Genomic DNA, 17,539 nt, shown 5'->3' with positions numbered 1-17,539 from the left:
TACAGCTTCATGAACTTTTTTCGTACCGTAATTCGAAAAGCATTTTACTACCATCTCCCGGAGAAAATCTAACACTGAGATCAGAAAAATTCTAAAATAAATGAAAGGTACGAATGAGAGAGAGTATTTTTTTTTGAAATGAAATATGGTAGATGGTGTTTTCATTATGATAAATGATGGCGGAAAAGATTGGTCTCTTGAATCTTTCACGTGTAATCAGAAGCGCATTTATGGTTTGGCAGCCCGTGGGCCACGCGAATTTTGCAGACACCTCATTCTAGTCTAATTTTCTTGATTACTCTTTTCTCGAATTCTTCACCTTGTTTTGGTCATTCGCATACTTGCACACGCTCTAAGTCATTCGTTTTGGTCACTCATTGGCGTGGTTCTTCTACAGACCCACTCTTCTGATCATTTACAGTTTACACATGCTCTGTAGGTCATTCTTTTGGTCATTCACATACTTGCTCACCCTCTAAAGGCCACTGCATGCTACTCTGACGCGACTTGGTCCCACGTCACGTCAGCGACATGGTGAATTTTTACGAATTAGAAATCACAACGCCTCTAGAACCACGTTATGTCAAAGTAGTGTGTGTAGCGGCCTCAAGTCCCTCTTTTGCTCACTCATGTGCTCTAGAAGTTCTCTTGCTCTTTTGGTCATTCACTCGCCTAGTCCCTTGCTGTCTGGGCAGAGGCGGATTTATTGGAGATTACGAAATTTTTTCGCCGCTGTTTCTCCCATTCTACTGATTTCCTTGGCCATTCGTTCCTCAAATTTGCCTTCCTTGTGAACTTGCCGCCATGGGATATAGCCAGCTAAGCCCCCCACCTCCCAGATATGCCACTGCGTGTAATCGGTTTAGGTGGCAGCTCATGGCAATGGATAGATTCGTGTACGCGAGATGGGTCAGAGTGGATTACGGTGAACGAGAATTTTCTGACTAGGTGGACGTTAGAAGTGGGGTATCTATTTCAAGGTAGTGTCCCATGTTACAAACTTTTTCGTTTCGTTGGCCGGGATTACACTATAAAAGTTTGATAAAAGTTCTTGAATAAAACTTTCAAAATACAACCAATAAGCCTACTGGTTACATTCGCTCGAATGTCACCGATGCACTTATTGGTCACCGACATTTTACGTTTTGTAAAATGTCTTTTATCAATCTTTTATAATGTAATCCCAGCCTTATGGATAAAGTCGATCAAGTTGTCGGCGACAGGGTTATAAACAAACTTATGTTAAACTGATGGATACAACCGAGAACTTCAGCGATAGCTTCAAAACCACAAAATCGCTTATACCTAGAGAGCGATAGACTAAGTCAATGAGTGACTAAAAGAGTGACCTAGAGCAGTGGTTCTCAGCCTTTAGATGTCCGCAGCCCGGTTGATTGCTTTTTTGTGAGTAGAAGGCCCGGTCATACACATGACAAATGGGAAAAAAAACAGTGAATCACTGACGGCGCGGTTTGACTGATTTAAGTGCCCCTTATCGGACCCCGTCCCAGCGGTTAAGAAACACTGACCTCGAGAGTGTGTGAGCATGGGAGTGACCCAGACAGTGTGTAAGTATGGGAGTCAACAGACCCCGCTGCCCTCATTTAGAGGGCACTCCTGCATTATAGTGACCTAGAAAGAGAGGGAACAGGTCAGTGAATGATCAAAAAAGTGATCTAGAGAGTATGTATTCATGGGATTGACCAAAAGAGTGACTTAGACACAGATGCGTATTTATATTGGTGAGGGAGATGCGCAGGCTCCGAGAGGAGCCTGCTCTTTTCCCAGAGAAAAATTTGAGGGATGGATGGTCAAGAAAATTAGACAAGAGTGCGAGACGGGCGGCAAAATGTGTGTGTGTGGGCCACGAAGATGAATCTGCCTTCGGGTTTAAACAGTCAAAATTTCTTGATCGCCTAAACCCTGTTTATGGGGTTATGATTGAAGTGTTTCAGATTTTTCGATTGGATGGATTACATGAATTTTCAACACATGTTTTATCCTCAGAGTTTTATGTGTGTAAGATTCTAAAATAAGTGTGACTGTTTTTCTTCCGATTATATATTATATTTTTTCCCGTCTAGAACAACTTCTTGAAGATGAAGCTCCATTACTCACTGGTCCTAGTCATCGCCGTCATCTTCTCCGAGGGTGTAGCAGTCTCTGCAGAGAAGTGAGTTTTGTTTCTTCTTTAAAGTTCATAACTAGTTCTGTGTTTCTAGAGTTTCTACTTCTAGTTTTTCCTTATCCTGGTGATTACCATTTACCCGTGGTTCCCTCACCTTGACTCTTATTTTATCCACTGTTCCTTTGCCTTAAATAATCATATACCATCTGGTCCCTTTCAGGGACGTGCGCAGGATCGACCTTTGGGGAAGAAGTATGCTACGCACCCCTTGGAGAACCACTTACTTACCCCTTACGTCCCCTCAAATATTGCAAGGGGCTACCCACGGTTACAACTGGGAGGCAGGTGGGTCTGGTGCCCCGGAGGGGGGGGGGAAGTACAGGCTTCACCTCTTTACCCCTCTTTCAACATTAAAAGGAGGCGCCAAAATTCGTGCTTGTCCCGGCTGACCAAACATCTAGTTGTAGCAGTGAGGGTCCTCCAGATAATGGGATTTAATATGTAATGCCTAAAAAATTTACACGCCCACCTTAAAATAATTTATTCCCGAATCAATATTTTTTATGCTAACGTCGGACAAAAATACGTGCCCGGCCAAGATTTTTACATGCCCCAGGCAATTGGTTTGTCCAGCCCTGGTCGGTACTTCCATCCTCCTTTTTCCAGCATGGCCCAGGTTTCTTCGACCACCTGCTTATACGTATCCTCTTCACTGAGACAGCAGCGGGCCATCATCTTTTAAGGATTAGGTACTTACAACCAGTCGTGTTTGAATCTAGGATTTTCTTTAGCCTGTTCTTTTATTTTCTTTCTTTTGTAAGCTTTTTTTTTAATGCATGTATTCTATGTACATGGAAAATAAAGTTCCCCGACACCACCCAGCCCCATAACCGGGACAAGGGCTGAAATTGACGAATGTCGACAGAGCCACAGTCGGTGGTGTTCGGTTTAAAAGTAAAAAAAAGTAAAAAGTCGTGATTGAAGTCCCAGAACATCAATTCACCAAGAATCTGTTGTACCCATGATGCTGTTCAATCGTTAGGGGGGTAGTTGTCAATCTTTACGTGTGTTCAGACTGGCTTGACTTGTTCTTGTTGGCGTGTTCAGACTTGGCTTTGTTCAGACTGACGTGTTTCTATGAGTTGTAGTTTTATGTAATAGTATCTTAAAAACCGTAAATTTATTTCATCACGTGGATCAAAACACCATCGTCGACAAATATCAGCTCTCACCGCAAAATGATTTGGATACGGTATATAGTTATGAGTAAATAAGATATTCTTTTCATTCCAGTGTGTGTGTGTTGCAGTATTACGTGTGTTATAATTATTGTGGTTTTTCCATCATTACCATAACGACATTTCCATCAGGAACGAGTCTCATCTTCAGGAAAATCTCAGAGCGGTCTCATCGTCACGTGATCTCCCAGCGCAATATTTATCAGAGGAGACTGAATTTGTGCTGATTATAGACTTCTCCACTCCACAGGAGACTGGAGGTATCGATTGATCAATCGCTCGTATTTTCTTTATATATTGGGAATGAGTCTACAATCTCCATGTTATTAAAGCATCTATAGTTCTTTTTTGCCCCCTAAAACCTTATAATGGCCATAAGGGATCCCCGTCGGGCGAATCAGCTCCACACGTTTTAATTAATATTCACGTCATGCTGCACGTATGATGGCGATGACTGAAAACGACGGTCTTTTACAGATAACATCATGCGCCTGCGGAGGAAAAAGTAAAAGAAACTCGAGAAGATTTTTCCCTTTTTTCCATATTGGAATCTTCTTCAGCGTGTGAATGATCTTTACTGATCGTGTATGTCTTTGGTATGTGTAATGTGTTGTTGGGATAAGAACTGCTTATTAGTAGAGAAATCATAGACGAACGTATTCTGTGTTTCTGGGAAATTTCGTTTTGTATGGGACATTAAACTACGTTTCTCGTCTAAAACGTGATCAGCACCATTTAGTCAAATTCTTGTGAGGGCATTGCGCTTGTTTCCACTACCACTACTACTTGACCGTACATGCACCTCGTGAACACTTTTCTAACGAATTTTGGTACATGCCGGAACGTGTGTGTTCTGAGTGTATGGGAGAACGTATTTGCGTTGTCAGAATAGTGTTCTGCTGGTGTTTGCCATTTGACTTCCGTATTTTGAAGTAAATATGGTAAATTCTTAAAATTTTCGTGTATGTAAGTATCGTGTGGTAGATCTGCCTGCTCTCTGAGTAGAGGCATTTTCCAAATTAGAGAATGCTCTCATTCACGCCTTGAAATTGGAAAAACCACAGAAAACCAACGTCAGCCACCCACCACTGCGCGTCAATGGAATTCGAACCTGTTTATCCTCACGGTGAGAGTCCAACACGATGCCCGCACGACCGCATAGCGCCTGGTTCCGCTATCATAAATCGAAGGAATCTCCGAGATCTACTTGGACTGTGGAACCGATTGAAAATATTTCTAACTAGTTTCATATTATGAAGCAATTGCTATCAGGAACAATAGGCATTTCCAGCAGGGCCCCTGATAATTTATCTCTTTAATTGTATTGAAAATTTCGTTGTTAGGCCGTGATCGAGTCGTTTTTCCAGATAGCGTTTCGTCCAAATCTGTAGCGGACATCATCAGCGCAGCTGACGACAAGCCAGGAGATCATACTAATTCCTTGGAAGACCACTGTGAACTACTGGTGCTTCTCGGCTGCAGATGCGATGGAATCTATATTGTCGTTGTGACGAGGCATGGCATCATCAGTAGTTCATTGTGTTCCGAAGAGGTGGTATCGTCTCCTGGCCTGTCGTCACCTACAATAGTGATGTTCGCCTCAGAAGTGGAGAGATAGAAGGCCTCCGCACGGGTTGCCAAGTTTATCTGTAACGTCCCTAAGACTACCTAGCAAGTTTGCCACATTTTGAACCACAGCATCCTATTCCGTTTCTTCTTATTTTGGCGTAGAATCTTCCTGGTTGGCTCACAAATACCGCATGGTGATTGGATGTGGGGTCGTAGAAATCGCCAATTCTCAGCCCGATCATTTCTTTTCCGCGCAACGATGATACTGGCACGAGCAGCGGAATTTTTTTTTTCCTGAATATTCTGAGGGAAAATGAAGCAGCGCGTGCGAAGGCCTTCTATCTCTAGGAGGTGCGGCTTGATAACGGTATAACAACCCGTGAAATTTCAAGAGGTTTGTAAACTTCAGCTGTGAAAGCTTCGGCCTTCTCTCAATCTCTAGAATTTCTTGAGAATTTCCTCACAGCAGCACCCCCCTCGTTCGTCTATCTACAGATATTTCAGTGGCCACCAGGATTACCGTGACACATTAGTATCACAGCTTTGTTCAATACAGTCATCGCACGTGTTTACGAATTGAATAATTAGTTCGTAAAATTGGAGATTGCAATTGAGACGTTCAAAGAAATGTCATATCGTTCTTTCAGAGCCGGTTCCGGACATTTTTCACGTGTAAGCGAATGTTATTTCGGTGATAAAAAAATCACCCCTCCCCTTCAGTTGGCACCCCCCAAAAAATCGTCCCCACTTCATTTGGCGCCTTCTGCGGCGTGGAGTTTGAAGAATTCAAGACCCGGCCCTGATTGTTGTAAGGCACGGATCCAGAGTGGATTCAGGGTGATATGCGGCAGACTTATTGCATATTAATGGTCACTACTGTCCCGTATTTTATGGAAAAGATAAATTTTAATATATTATTAGGTTCTAGGTTGGAGGGAGAGGCGATTGCCCGCCACCAGGATTCCCGGTTGTTCGTCACCAGAGGACTAGTTCGTAAAAACGTGGAGGTTCATGCAATCAAGCTGTGACTGTATGATAAATATCATTGCCAGCTTAACCTTATACATGGGAAAACTCTATTATTTAGCTTTTCAAAAAAATAAAAAAATTGCGATAACATCAATGAAATATGAAAGAAAATGAAAGAAATGTTTCGAGCTAAAAAATTTTATTAAAATTAAATTAAAAACATTAATCATACATTAACTAATTTTTTAATACATATTAAAAAATTTTAAATATTTCTATTTAGTTTGTAACTTTTATAGCAGTCAGCTTTCAAAATTTAAATACAACAATCAAAAATAAAAGTTCCACTGCTCAAAAAGAGGGACGCGATGTGGTAAATAATAGATTAAGAGCATGTCAAGGAGCCTCCGGACACCCCTACCTGCCTACCAATTAGGATGCTTACTCCTGAAAGTTTTAACCAGATCTCATTTTCATGATGCCTCTGGGCAAAGTTGGAGCCCATGCACTTCACCTTCTGCTAGTCTACCACCAGACTCAAACGCATCTTCGACTTCAATCTTATGAGATTACTCACCGCATATTACTCGAAGCAAATCCCTGCTACGGAATAGGCTGACACAATGTAAACGGAATTCAATAACCTATATATTTATTGTATACGCTCTGGCAGTGTATTGCATCTCTGGTGACTAGCCATATGTGACTGGGTTATCTGATATACGCATTTTTGTTTGTATTACTATCTCTGAAATGTTTGGAAATTGTGGAATGTGTATGGGATGCACGTGTGTGTGTGCTACCTTATTTTGTATTTGTAAGTTTCCCGGTGATGGCTTTTGTGGTTAGAAATCCTGAGAATATGGACCGAGCCACATCACACAGTTAGTTAGTTGAGGCCCATGCGTTAAGGTGACACTGATTGTGGCGGCACTCCTGCTAGATGTCTAGGTACTTCTAAATCGAACAGGAGTGCCGCCACAATCAGTGTGGTCACCACAGCGGTGGTCAGTTGAAATTAATTTTCTGTGGTTCCTGACGTCAAGGCATGAATGGGAACCTATCTCCCCATTAAAAACTTTCACCACAGAGAGCAACAGACCCATAACGAAACAACAAACTTCACATTAAGTTCACAGCACACTCATTCCAGCATGTACCAATTCGTTAGAAGTTCAACAGAGGAATGTGTACGAGGTGCATGTGTGTTTCAAATAAAAATACAACACCACAACAGGCAAAATGCCCAACGAGGTGGCTGAGAAAAACATGCCCATAACAAATATGGATGTCATATAATTAAAAATACAGCAACCTAATTAAAAACACAATCACAAAAATTATAAACAATATATACACATGATAAAATATTATACAATGCCCATAAAGAATATTATGGTTGTCTTATTGTAAGTATGGATAGCTTCTCGATTTACCCCAACATGTTGTATTTCTTTTTAAACGTGTCAATGCAGAGTAGCTCTTCTCTGCACCCCTTCAACCGTCTATGTCCCTCTGCAGGTATCGTCTCCAAAACCTTACAGCATACTCCAGTCCAGGACGAACTAAGCCTCGAAAAAGCGGAAGAATGACTTTAGGAGAACGCGAAGAGACCTTTTTGAAAATGAGACCAAGCATTCTATTCGATTTTTTGACCACCGCTGAACAATGTTCAGAAAACCTAAGCCGCTCGTCAATGAGAATTCCCAAATCGGTGACCCTAGTTGCATCCGGGATAGTGACACCATTCAACTCGTAAGAGAACCGTGGGTTGTTCGAACCAAAATGAGCGACCACGCACTTGTCAACGCTAAACGTCATGCCCCATTCATTTGCCCATGCTGCAATCCTGTTTAAGTTGGTCTCTGCAGCAACTCCCTATCGCTTTCATTCCCGATTACCCCCATTAGCTTCACGTCATCTGCGAATTTGCTACCAATCCCATCGATACCCTGATCGAGTTTATCGACAAAAAGTGAAAAAGGTATGGGGGCCAAGGACACTTCCTTGAGGAACTGCACTTGTGACGCCTGTCCAACCGGAGAATTCCCCGTTCACCATAACTCGTTGCGGCCTATCTCTAACCACGATTCTATCAAATTCAGCAAGTTGCCCCAATCCCAATTTCAGTAGTAGTACGTACTTCTACGCGACAGTTACTAACATTCAATGTAGTTTTATTCATCCCAAAATATCTCATGGCACCCAGATCGATTTTACGTGCGGTGCACACCATTACGAAGTCTTTAAATCGCCTGGAAGCGAGTTTACTGTATTTATTTTTTTTGCAAGATTACACGAAATGTCGGAAAAAGTGTTTTGCAAGTTGATGTGACATTTTGCGACCTTACCCCTATCCGTACATATTTTTTTACATATTTTATTCTAATCAAGTTTAAGCCGGTTACATTCCTCCATAAGAAAAAACTGTTGTCTATCAAAGCCCTCGGGGGACCCCACAGACTTCTCCGCTGACCACCGAGAAGAGATTGATCGCTGGGAATAAGTAATGACTCCAAGAATCTTGTCGCCGTTAAGTCTCAACTTTTTATTCTTCTCCTTCTCGTGTTGCCTTTTTTTTTTTCTAATTCTTACCATCAAATGTTTCATGCCGTGTGTCGCCTTTTGTTGTTATGAGTGATTTACGTTTATCAAAGGTAAAGATTTGAAAACAAAAAAGAAAATCTTTTGCGATATCGACCCCCATCTTGAGAAATGCCAGAAGTCATTACGTCTTGTCACAGCGAGAGTGGAAGAAAGAGTGGCCTTCATTAGCATTCGCTGGCATGACTTCGATTTAGGCCTCTGTGTTGTCGTAATGAAATAATAAAGGGGGAAAAAATCCTCAAGGTCTAGGAATCATCCTTTTTCTTCTTCTTTCGGACCTTTGAATACTTTTCGAATTCATCTGATCCGTCATATGGGATGTGACTTAAGGCCTTGAACTTCTTTACTTTTTACTTATTTAATATATTCCTCAGACAAGAAAATAATATGTATGAGTACATACTCGAATAGAGCGTAAGAGTGTCTTTGGTGGATGATTTCATAAGGTGATGCAGGAGCCCCTTTGTTTTCATCGCGCTTAGAGAGAGAGAGAGAGAGAGCCCATAACACGAATATAACGTTCGTAGCACTGCCTGCTTCCCACTATTGCTCAATTTGGGAATAATGTTGTATAGAGGAAAAAGAAAAGCCAATCCCTAAATATGCCAACAAAATTTTGATTAATCATTTTTGACTGAAAGATTCCTTTTAATAATGTAGAATTACTTCCTTGAGAGAAATAAAATCTCCTCTTTCCTAAGATGTTGCTCAAACAAAATCGTATTGCATTAAAATTGCAGATATCATTCACGTGGATTCTTTCGTTCACACATATTCTGTGATTTCCATAGTCCCAAGGTTGAGTTTTCCTGTTTCAAACAGTGGGAAGTGACCCCTATCCTAAGGTGTGAGTGAGAATCTTCGACTGAAGAAAAATGTTGAAATACAGTATATACACGTCATCGTGAATACTGTCGTGAAAATGTTTCAACTGGCCAACACCTGAGCAATTTCGTAGAATTAATACACAATACGAATCTTAGTCGACTTAAGCGGTGTTTAGCCGTCTTGTGTCGGATTAGAGAGGTTTTACCCCGTTGAATTTAGTGCTGCACCAACAACGGGAATAATAAATGTCGACTTATCCTCGTGTTGAGTTTCTACTGGATTATAATCTTTGCAAAACATTTTCGACCTATCAGCCTATAAATTTCGGGTTTCCCCCCCTAAAGTAATGATCAGACAGCAATCCTTATAAATATGGATTTCCTCCCTGAAGAGCTGATCAGACGGCAGCCCCTGAGCGTAGCAAGAGCAGTCCTTGAATGTAACGTTATTTTCTAAAACGCTATTCAAAGTGATATATATATTATTCTATTCTACAAAGTGATCGTTAATCTACTGTTTTCTTGAAGTAATAATGACACTAAAGGAGAGAAAGACCAACTGTACATAATTTGGGTGAAGAAACTTTGAAACAGCACGTTGTAAATATTCAGAATTTAATCTCTTACATTTTATTATATAATATTTCCAAACAATTGCCCTTCCCTTAACCCTTTTGCGGTCCGGGGGTTTTTCCGACACTTCGTTGGCACAGTTCGCAGTTTTTAACGCCTCCCCCGTAATGAGAGGAAGGCCTCTGGATGCTTGTCCCTTTGCCGTTTTTGTATAGCTCATGAGTTTAGATAGGAAGCCGAATTCACGAAAAGATTCCTTACTATCGAAAGGGGTCGTTGTAGCAAAACGGCCCGTTTTGCTTTCGATGAAGTATCGTTGTTTCCTGACGTCGTCCCAGGGCCGCAATTCTTTACTTCAAAATTACAAGGGGGCGCTTGCCTTGGTTTGCCAAGCATCTAGTTGCGGCCCTGTGTGGTCCTATGTCAAGTCCACTTCGACATAGGACCGCAAAAGGTTAATGTTGACATTGAACATATACCGACCATTGACCGGAATCACAAGTTTCCTCCTTATACTCTTCCCGTAACATTTGCATACATGCGTTGAAATCGTAAGTGCAATTTAAAATAATAGTCAATTATAATTGGAAAAGCTAGAAAAGAAATGCGGGCGTGAGTTCAACGATCCAGACATTAAGCACGAACAATCAGTGAAATGCTTGCCCGATCGATATTTCGAGAGCTAAACGCACACGGCACCTGTTCGCGACGTCACTAGAAAAAAAAAACCCCATCAATAGCGTACAAGAGAGAGAGAGAGAGAGAAAAAAAATAAAGCAAACTTTCTAAACTACTAAATTAACACCATTGTAACGGTATCGAACTCTCTCACGCCACCTTAAACCGAGCGTGACTTTTACCATATTTGTTTGCCCCTGCGTGACAATCAAAACGGATCAGCTTGGATTTACTGGTGCCGAACGAAACGCTGATCCGAACAGAAACGCTCCGTTCGATGGGTTCGAAGGGATTTACGGGTGCATTAGCGCGAGATTATGAATCACGAATGATCAGTGACTAAGCGATTAGAATTTTCGCTATTCATTTTTCTCTCGAAAGGATATTGTTAAAATGTTTCTATTATTGTGAGTTATAAACACTAGAGTTTCACAAAATAAGAGATGAGCAGCAATATGCAGATCTTCTATCACTTCTCAATTACGTCTACGCGCATAGCTTCTCATGAGAATTTCACTGCTTGATGCACGCCCAAGGATATCTCAACCCTTTGACTGCGAATTAAGAGGAAAAAATGACCTCAGATATCTGTGAAAATGAATAAAATAGGTCACAAGCAAGGCATTAGGAATTTTGTTTGGGACATATATGCCCCATTAGTAGTCAAAGGGTTACGAGCATCATGGGACCCCGGGAAAATTAGTTTTTTGGAGGTCCCACTACCTTACTAGAAACAATTACTTGCTAATTTACACGATTAATCTCGAAAATTTCAATGAGATCTCATCATCACGAGGCTCGTCTCCACTTGAGCCCCCCCGGGTCGTACCTGGGAAAGCGCATGCGTTAAGACGGCACTGCGCATGCCATTTGGCTCAACGTCTTTTTTTTTGAGGAGGGGGAGTTGGCGAGATTGGATGCAAGTAACATGAAGTGACGAGTCCCGTTTCCAACTACTTAACCGTACATGAACTTCTTGAACTTCTTACACATTGCCATGAGGAATTTCTTACGAATTGGTGGTGCATGCCGGAATGTGTGTAGTGTGGCCCAAACGTATTTGCGCTCTCAGAGTTATGGTCTTTTCGTGTTATACTCGTGCTGCTATCTGTCTGAAATAGTTTGAAGTGAAAATGGCAAATGCTTGAATTTTCATGTTATGTAAGTATCGTTTTGAAGGTCTGCGGAGAGACCGGCAAATGTTCTTACCTCGTAGTTGTAAAACCGCAGGAAACCCAAATTCAGCTGGCCATCGGTGTACCGCCAACGCAGTGCCGTCTTTACGCATGGGCCCACTTGGGCGTGGGGCCTTAAGAGAAGAGGGGTCTCACAAAAATGAGATTTGATTGAAATTTTCTAGAATTTACCTGGTAGGGCCTCAGAAAAACCACTTGGCCCGGGGTCCCATGGTGCTCTTAAGACGGCCCTGCGCCAACGGGGTTCGAATCCAGATCCTCATGATGATAGTCCAGCACGATGCACGAGCGACTGAACAGAGTGTGATTCTGCCTAGCTGTAAGTCCCAGTCCTACATGCTTTATCTATGAAATCTTAGTGTCCAAATTTTATCATCATGAGATCCCTAGGCAGTGTCTGGGTGGGCGCATGCGTTAAGACTGCCTGTGCTGCAAGAAATGTGCCAGCGGAAGCGCTAGTTGTTTGATGTTTATCTTCCCTTTGAATAATCAGATTCCTATACAGGCTGTCCCAAATCCTTGGAACAGCGGATATTTCTGCAACCGTAGACCAGAAACATACATCAAATTATTATTTTTCGAATGCCTTGCGCTGACTTAAAATGACTAAAATTTCCCGAAGAGTCGTATAAGTAAAAAAAATTGAAAAATTTACTTTTTATACAGCCTACGTGTGTGTGCTAGAAGTTCCAATTAATGATTAATATGAAGCCCGCTGTAACAACTCATTCAAAAAAACCCATTTATAAAACCTAATATTCAAAGAGATCTTTAAGATGAAAAATTACAATGTTTTGGTGACTTAACACTGTATTGGCGAGTTTTGATTTGCTATAAAGTGTACATTTTTATGGACTATTGTATATTTAATTTACTTGCACGCAAATGGAATATTGAATCAGGTCATTGGTTTTTATTTCATTTAGATTATTTTATTGTGTATTTTTTTAAAAAATAAAAATGCTTTTCATCGCTTTCTGTGTCAGACACTTCTCATCCCTATCGCACAAAATTATAAAAGAAGTAATTATTCAACTTTTTGAGGACCAAGAAGTGAAACAATGCTGTGGAAAAACCTGTTGTAAATCTCTTCGGCAGATAAAAGCAAATGCAGGAAACTTCGGCTCCAACTTCGAGCCACTGATGGGTCACATCAGAAACTTAAATGAAAAGGGTTGTTTCATGGTAAAAAACTTGAGCGAAAAGATTTTATTACAAAAAAAAAAGATTAGTGTAAACTATTTTTTTTGTCACTATAACAATTACATTTTTCAAACTTGAAGTTTAATTTAAGTTTTCGCAATTTGTGAAACACACGCTCAATCGTTGGCGATAAATGCTGAAAACCTAAAAATGAAATATCTCCGAAAATATTGCATTTAACAATATGGAATTTTTTAAATGACTTCTTATAGCCGGATTCAAATTTCATTAATTTGAAATTTTAGCATACACGATCTTCATGAAAAAAGTTATTCATAGAAATGTGTGGGGGGGGGGGGGGGCTTGTATATATATCTATATATATAAAATTGATTTTCTGTCTGTGTATGTGTATGTTCTCTATAAAAATTTACAATTTCAAATCGATCGTCGCCAAATTATGCATATATAACATACAGGGACCGACTTCAATGATAGGCTTTCTTCTAGCAATGCGTTTCAGACGTGCATATGACTTTACAATGGTTTGTCACTTCTTTAATGCTGCCAGTATTATGCATGATAGTTCATGCCTTTGTAATGGTTTACCACTTTTTCAATCCTCCCAGTAATGAGGCTTTATGAATAGACATCAGTCCGAATCATCATCAGCATCACTAAAATCAGGCAAAGGATGATCCCCATAGAAATCAATGTTAAAACTGCCGATTTTACTGTAGAAATGCGGAAATTTTGTGGCGTTTTCCGCCACATCAATAATTTAAAAAATTGTATTGAATTTTCGATTTTTGAAATATTGAGTTCGCTTAGAGACACGAAGCCCAGAAAAGTAAATATGAAGTAATTAGCTAGACCTACTTTCGAGTTGGATATCCATGCAATAACACATTGATTTCAACTTTTTATTTGTATCTTCTTAAGCATGAAAATTAATGTCTCCGTATTGTCTTTTAATGTTCAACTGCATAAAATCATATAGTTTAGGTTGTTTTAATTAATTATGGGCCCGTAAAGTACATCGAAGAAATTCCACAGTTTTAACTAAGCATTTTTGGAGACTGAAATAGGCAGATGGATAATTTGAAGTTCGTGGGGGGGGGGGGGGGTAATCGAAATACCTAGCGCCCCTTAAAAAAAGGGGAAAAAATTCATTTCTACGTTTCTTGAAATCTAGATTGTTTCCTTTATGAGTCGCGCAGGAAGTTTCCATATTGTTTAACTTAGGCACGGTTTGCACGTCCCTCAAAGAAAGAAGGAGGCATCACGTGATCCAAAAAGTCTCATTTAAGAAAACCCGTGCAGCGTACTATACAGCTACTATATATATATATATATATAAGGCCTCTCGGAAAATCCATGAAGGGAACACATATCATTTGAAAAAAAAAAATCGCAACTGTAAGTATGTTTCTAAAGTCAACGGTTGAAGAGATATCTGCTGTTCGAACAATTTGGGACATCCTGTATTTTAAAAATTGCCATTGCGTCCATCGTAAGATTGCGATTTTTCCTGAGCCATATCCTTCTAAAAATTTAATTTTGTTTTCCCCTCTCTCGTGACGCATCCTTCGCAGATTTCACATTTCCGTTCTATTGTATAACGCATTCATGAATTGATAAAAAAAAATGTGTTTCTGGGGGATTTTAAAAGATTATAACACGCTATCAATCCAATTACGACCTCAGAGAAACCCCATTTCTTTGTCTATTGTGGGACACCACGACACGTTTACATGCGATTTTGATTTAGATAAGCATGCCACTATTCTTTTACACCATTGCATGTTTCATAAACTGTATTATTCTTCGTGATCCACGCGAAGTGGGTAGTTTCACGAGAATGAAATTCGCACAATGTCCATCCTAAATATTCTTTTCACTGACATCATCAACAGCTGATTTTTGTCGCTTTTTCGAATGGATAACAGGTTGATGACCTCGAAGTGACCCATACGTCCCGTATTTTATTTCCATTTTTAAGAACGCTAAAATATGGCATTAGCGTTACTTCTTCCATTCAGAAATAAACGAAATTCACTGCCCGATTCCTTGTAATAAATACTCTGCGTCGAAAAACACCCCTTAAAAATGTGCTGCGTAAATATTTGAAGTGATTCTGTTTTGGTTGAAAGAAGATAATATGTAAAATTAATTATTGATTAATAATTAAACTAATTATTCTCAAAGAAAATTATATGTAAATAACGTTGCTGAGGGTGCGTGCATGCGTCATCATCTCTGTTTCGTAATCTAAAAACTTGGAAACCCTATACACAGGCGAGAAGCAACGTAGCAATGAGGCTTCCACTACCACCTGTGGGAAAAAAAAAAAAAAAAAAAAAAATATATATATATATATATATATATATATATATATATATATAAATATATAATTATAATGGGGTTATAATTCTTCAAACAAATAGGGAGTTGGTCTGTAATAATTGGCATATCGATCAGGCATAACCGGGGTGGTTTGAGTTTACCTGCCGCCCGGATACGAAGTTTTATGTGCCGTCCCTAACGGTGACCCTGCGGGGAAATTTACAAGGCTCCAGTCTAAAGGCCATCGATTAGAAACCTGATCTTTTTTTAAAGAAGAAAGTCGCACACCATTGTTTAGCGTGCAAAATTTTTGTGACCATACGTCTTGCTTTTAAAGCTAGCCGCTATGGTGGTCGAGTGGTCATAGTCACGGACTCCCATCGCGGAGACCCGGGCTCGAACCCCACCGTCGCCATAGTGGTGGTCGGCTGAAGTTGGTTTCCCGTTGTTCCCAACTTCAAGGCGCGAATGCGAGCCGATCTCCCCTTTAAAAAGTCTCGCCACAGAGAGCAACAGACCTACAAACAGTACAAATGTAATTCAATCATAACACATCACTCACTTCCCTTCTGAAATATAGATGGCAACACTGAAAAATTAAACACAACACTACATACGCACTCAGACTGTTAGGCACACACACAGTTACACTTCCTGCACAACTCACTAGGTAGTAAATCGCCTATAGATGGTGAGAGACCTGAGTTGTGCTCGATTTGGAAGCAAGAAAGAAGCTTTTAAAGCAGACCACCCTTTTTCCGCTCCTCCGTTCTCAGAATTATTTTACCGTTCTAAATAATGCCAAATAAACCTGAAAACAGTGTTTATTAGTAAGCCATCATCACTACTTGTAGATAATGTATAACGATAATAAATGTAATGATATAATGTATAAGTTGATTTTTATTTTAAATTTATTTCAATGGTGTTTGAAATTTCCTTACCCTGGGCAAGTGAGAAACCGAATATCACCTTTGCCTTCATTTAGCCGTTCTGGAGAAAATACTAGGTGAGGGGAACCAAAATGCACATTAGCCCTTTGTGATAGAGTACAGGGGCGACTCTTGGGTCATATGACCCATTGCGGCCGCACAGGGCACCTCTCAAGAGGGGTGTTAAATCAGAGACGAATGGGTGAAAAGTTTCATTGACTTAAAAAAATCAAAGAAGATCATTTCTGTCCGCTTTGAGGGGGGGGGGGCGCTAAATCCGAGATGAAAGAACGGGGGAAAAAAAAATTGAAAAAAAGTTTAGGTTTTTTTGTTGGGATAAATTGTGAGAAACAGGCATGAGCCTCCACAAGGTTGGGGCTGACAGGAATCCAGCAATGGCGCCAGGGACTATCCTCTCTGTCTCTCTCGGAAGGAACCCTCAATATCTGGCTTGCGGGACCACGAAAGATTCAAGTCTTGGGGGGGGGGGCTGATGCAGGATGTGGGACCATGGGGGAGGGGCAGGAAGAGCAAAAAATAAATGCCGCACGGATAGAGATTCTGTCTCAAGCCATCCCTGATAAATTATATTCTTGTTTCATGGTGGATCACGGTCCCAGGCCCTGTGTTCATTCCCTCAAGTTTTCTCAAGTTTAGGTACGTCTCAAAAGCGTGATGTCATATGAATTTTTACTGTGTGAAATTTTTAACAAATTTTGGAGTCTAGCCATAGTCTGCGCTACTGACCCTTACAACCTGCCGTTGCATTGTACCCCTTGCACCCTTGGTTAAGCCGCTCTTAGACATAGTCCCTTTCCAAACTGTGCATCAATATAAATTCTTACACTTTTCATTGAGGCAGTTGCAGAATTTTAGAGACAAAATCATGGTATATTTGTGATTCGACTACTCTCCCACACTTCTTTCTTTCCGGCTCAGAAATTTGGGGTTTGTTCAGATGTTTTAGATCCTCTTCAACCTCCTGTGCGTGTGTATGTGTGGGGTTGGATAGAATAAATAATGCCCAGGATTATATGAAGGTTCGGACGAATAACGGTCTATGTCGTTTACTCAAACTTTACAGGAGACGCGATTAAAGTTATCACTGAAAAGGGAATTTTTCTTCTTCTCCTGATTGTAACATAGACCGTTTTTCCGTTCAGGAAGATAACTCAGATGAAATGTCACAACACTGACTGTTATTGTTATTCCAATTTCAGAACTCACGATTGCGGCTGTTTAAAATAGCATAGCAGCGAATGTGGGTTTCTGCAGAAACTAACTTAAGGAACATGTTCTATAGAACATTGCATTGTTCAGTCACAAAACCGAT

The 17,539-nt window shown here is 40.4% G+C and overlaps 1 protein-coding gene across 2 annotated transcripts in view; it reads left to right on the top strand.

Moving 5' to 3' along the window:
• The window catches only part of LOC149088668 (ovostatin-like), an 80,417-nt gene that overhangs the window by 13,105 nt on the left and 49,773 nt on the right, over positions 1–17,539 (top strand). For both annotated transcript variants that reach the window (XM_089248683.1, XM_089248689.1), the window contains exon 2: positions 2,085–2,173. In XM_089248683.1, coding sequence (XP_089104809.1) covers positions 2,100–2,173 — 74 coding nt within the window. In that variant the 5' untranslated portion in view covers positions 2,085–2,099. The remainder of the gene's footprint in view (positions 1–2,084; positions 2,174–17,539) is intronic.

The sequence above is a fragment of the Pholcus phalangioides genome, unplaced genomic scaffold, assembly GCF_987345545.1.
Source record: "Pholcus phalangioides strain wild (caught in Gottingen) unplaced genomic scaffold, Ppha-v1.0 ptg000003l_1, whole genome shotgun sequence".
Classification (NCBI taxonomy): Eukaryota; Metazoa; Arthropoda; class Arachnida; order Araneae; family Pholcidae; genus Pholcus; species Pholcus phalangioides.
Note: the sequence above shows the minus strand (reverse complement) of the source record. Positions and strands in the feature narration are given on the sequence as shown.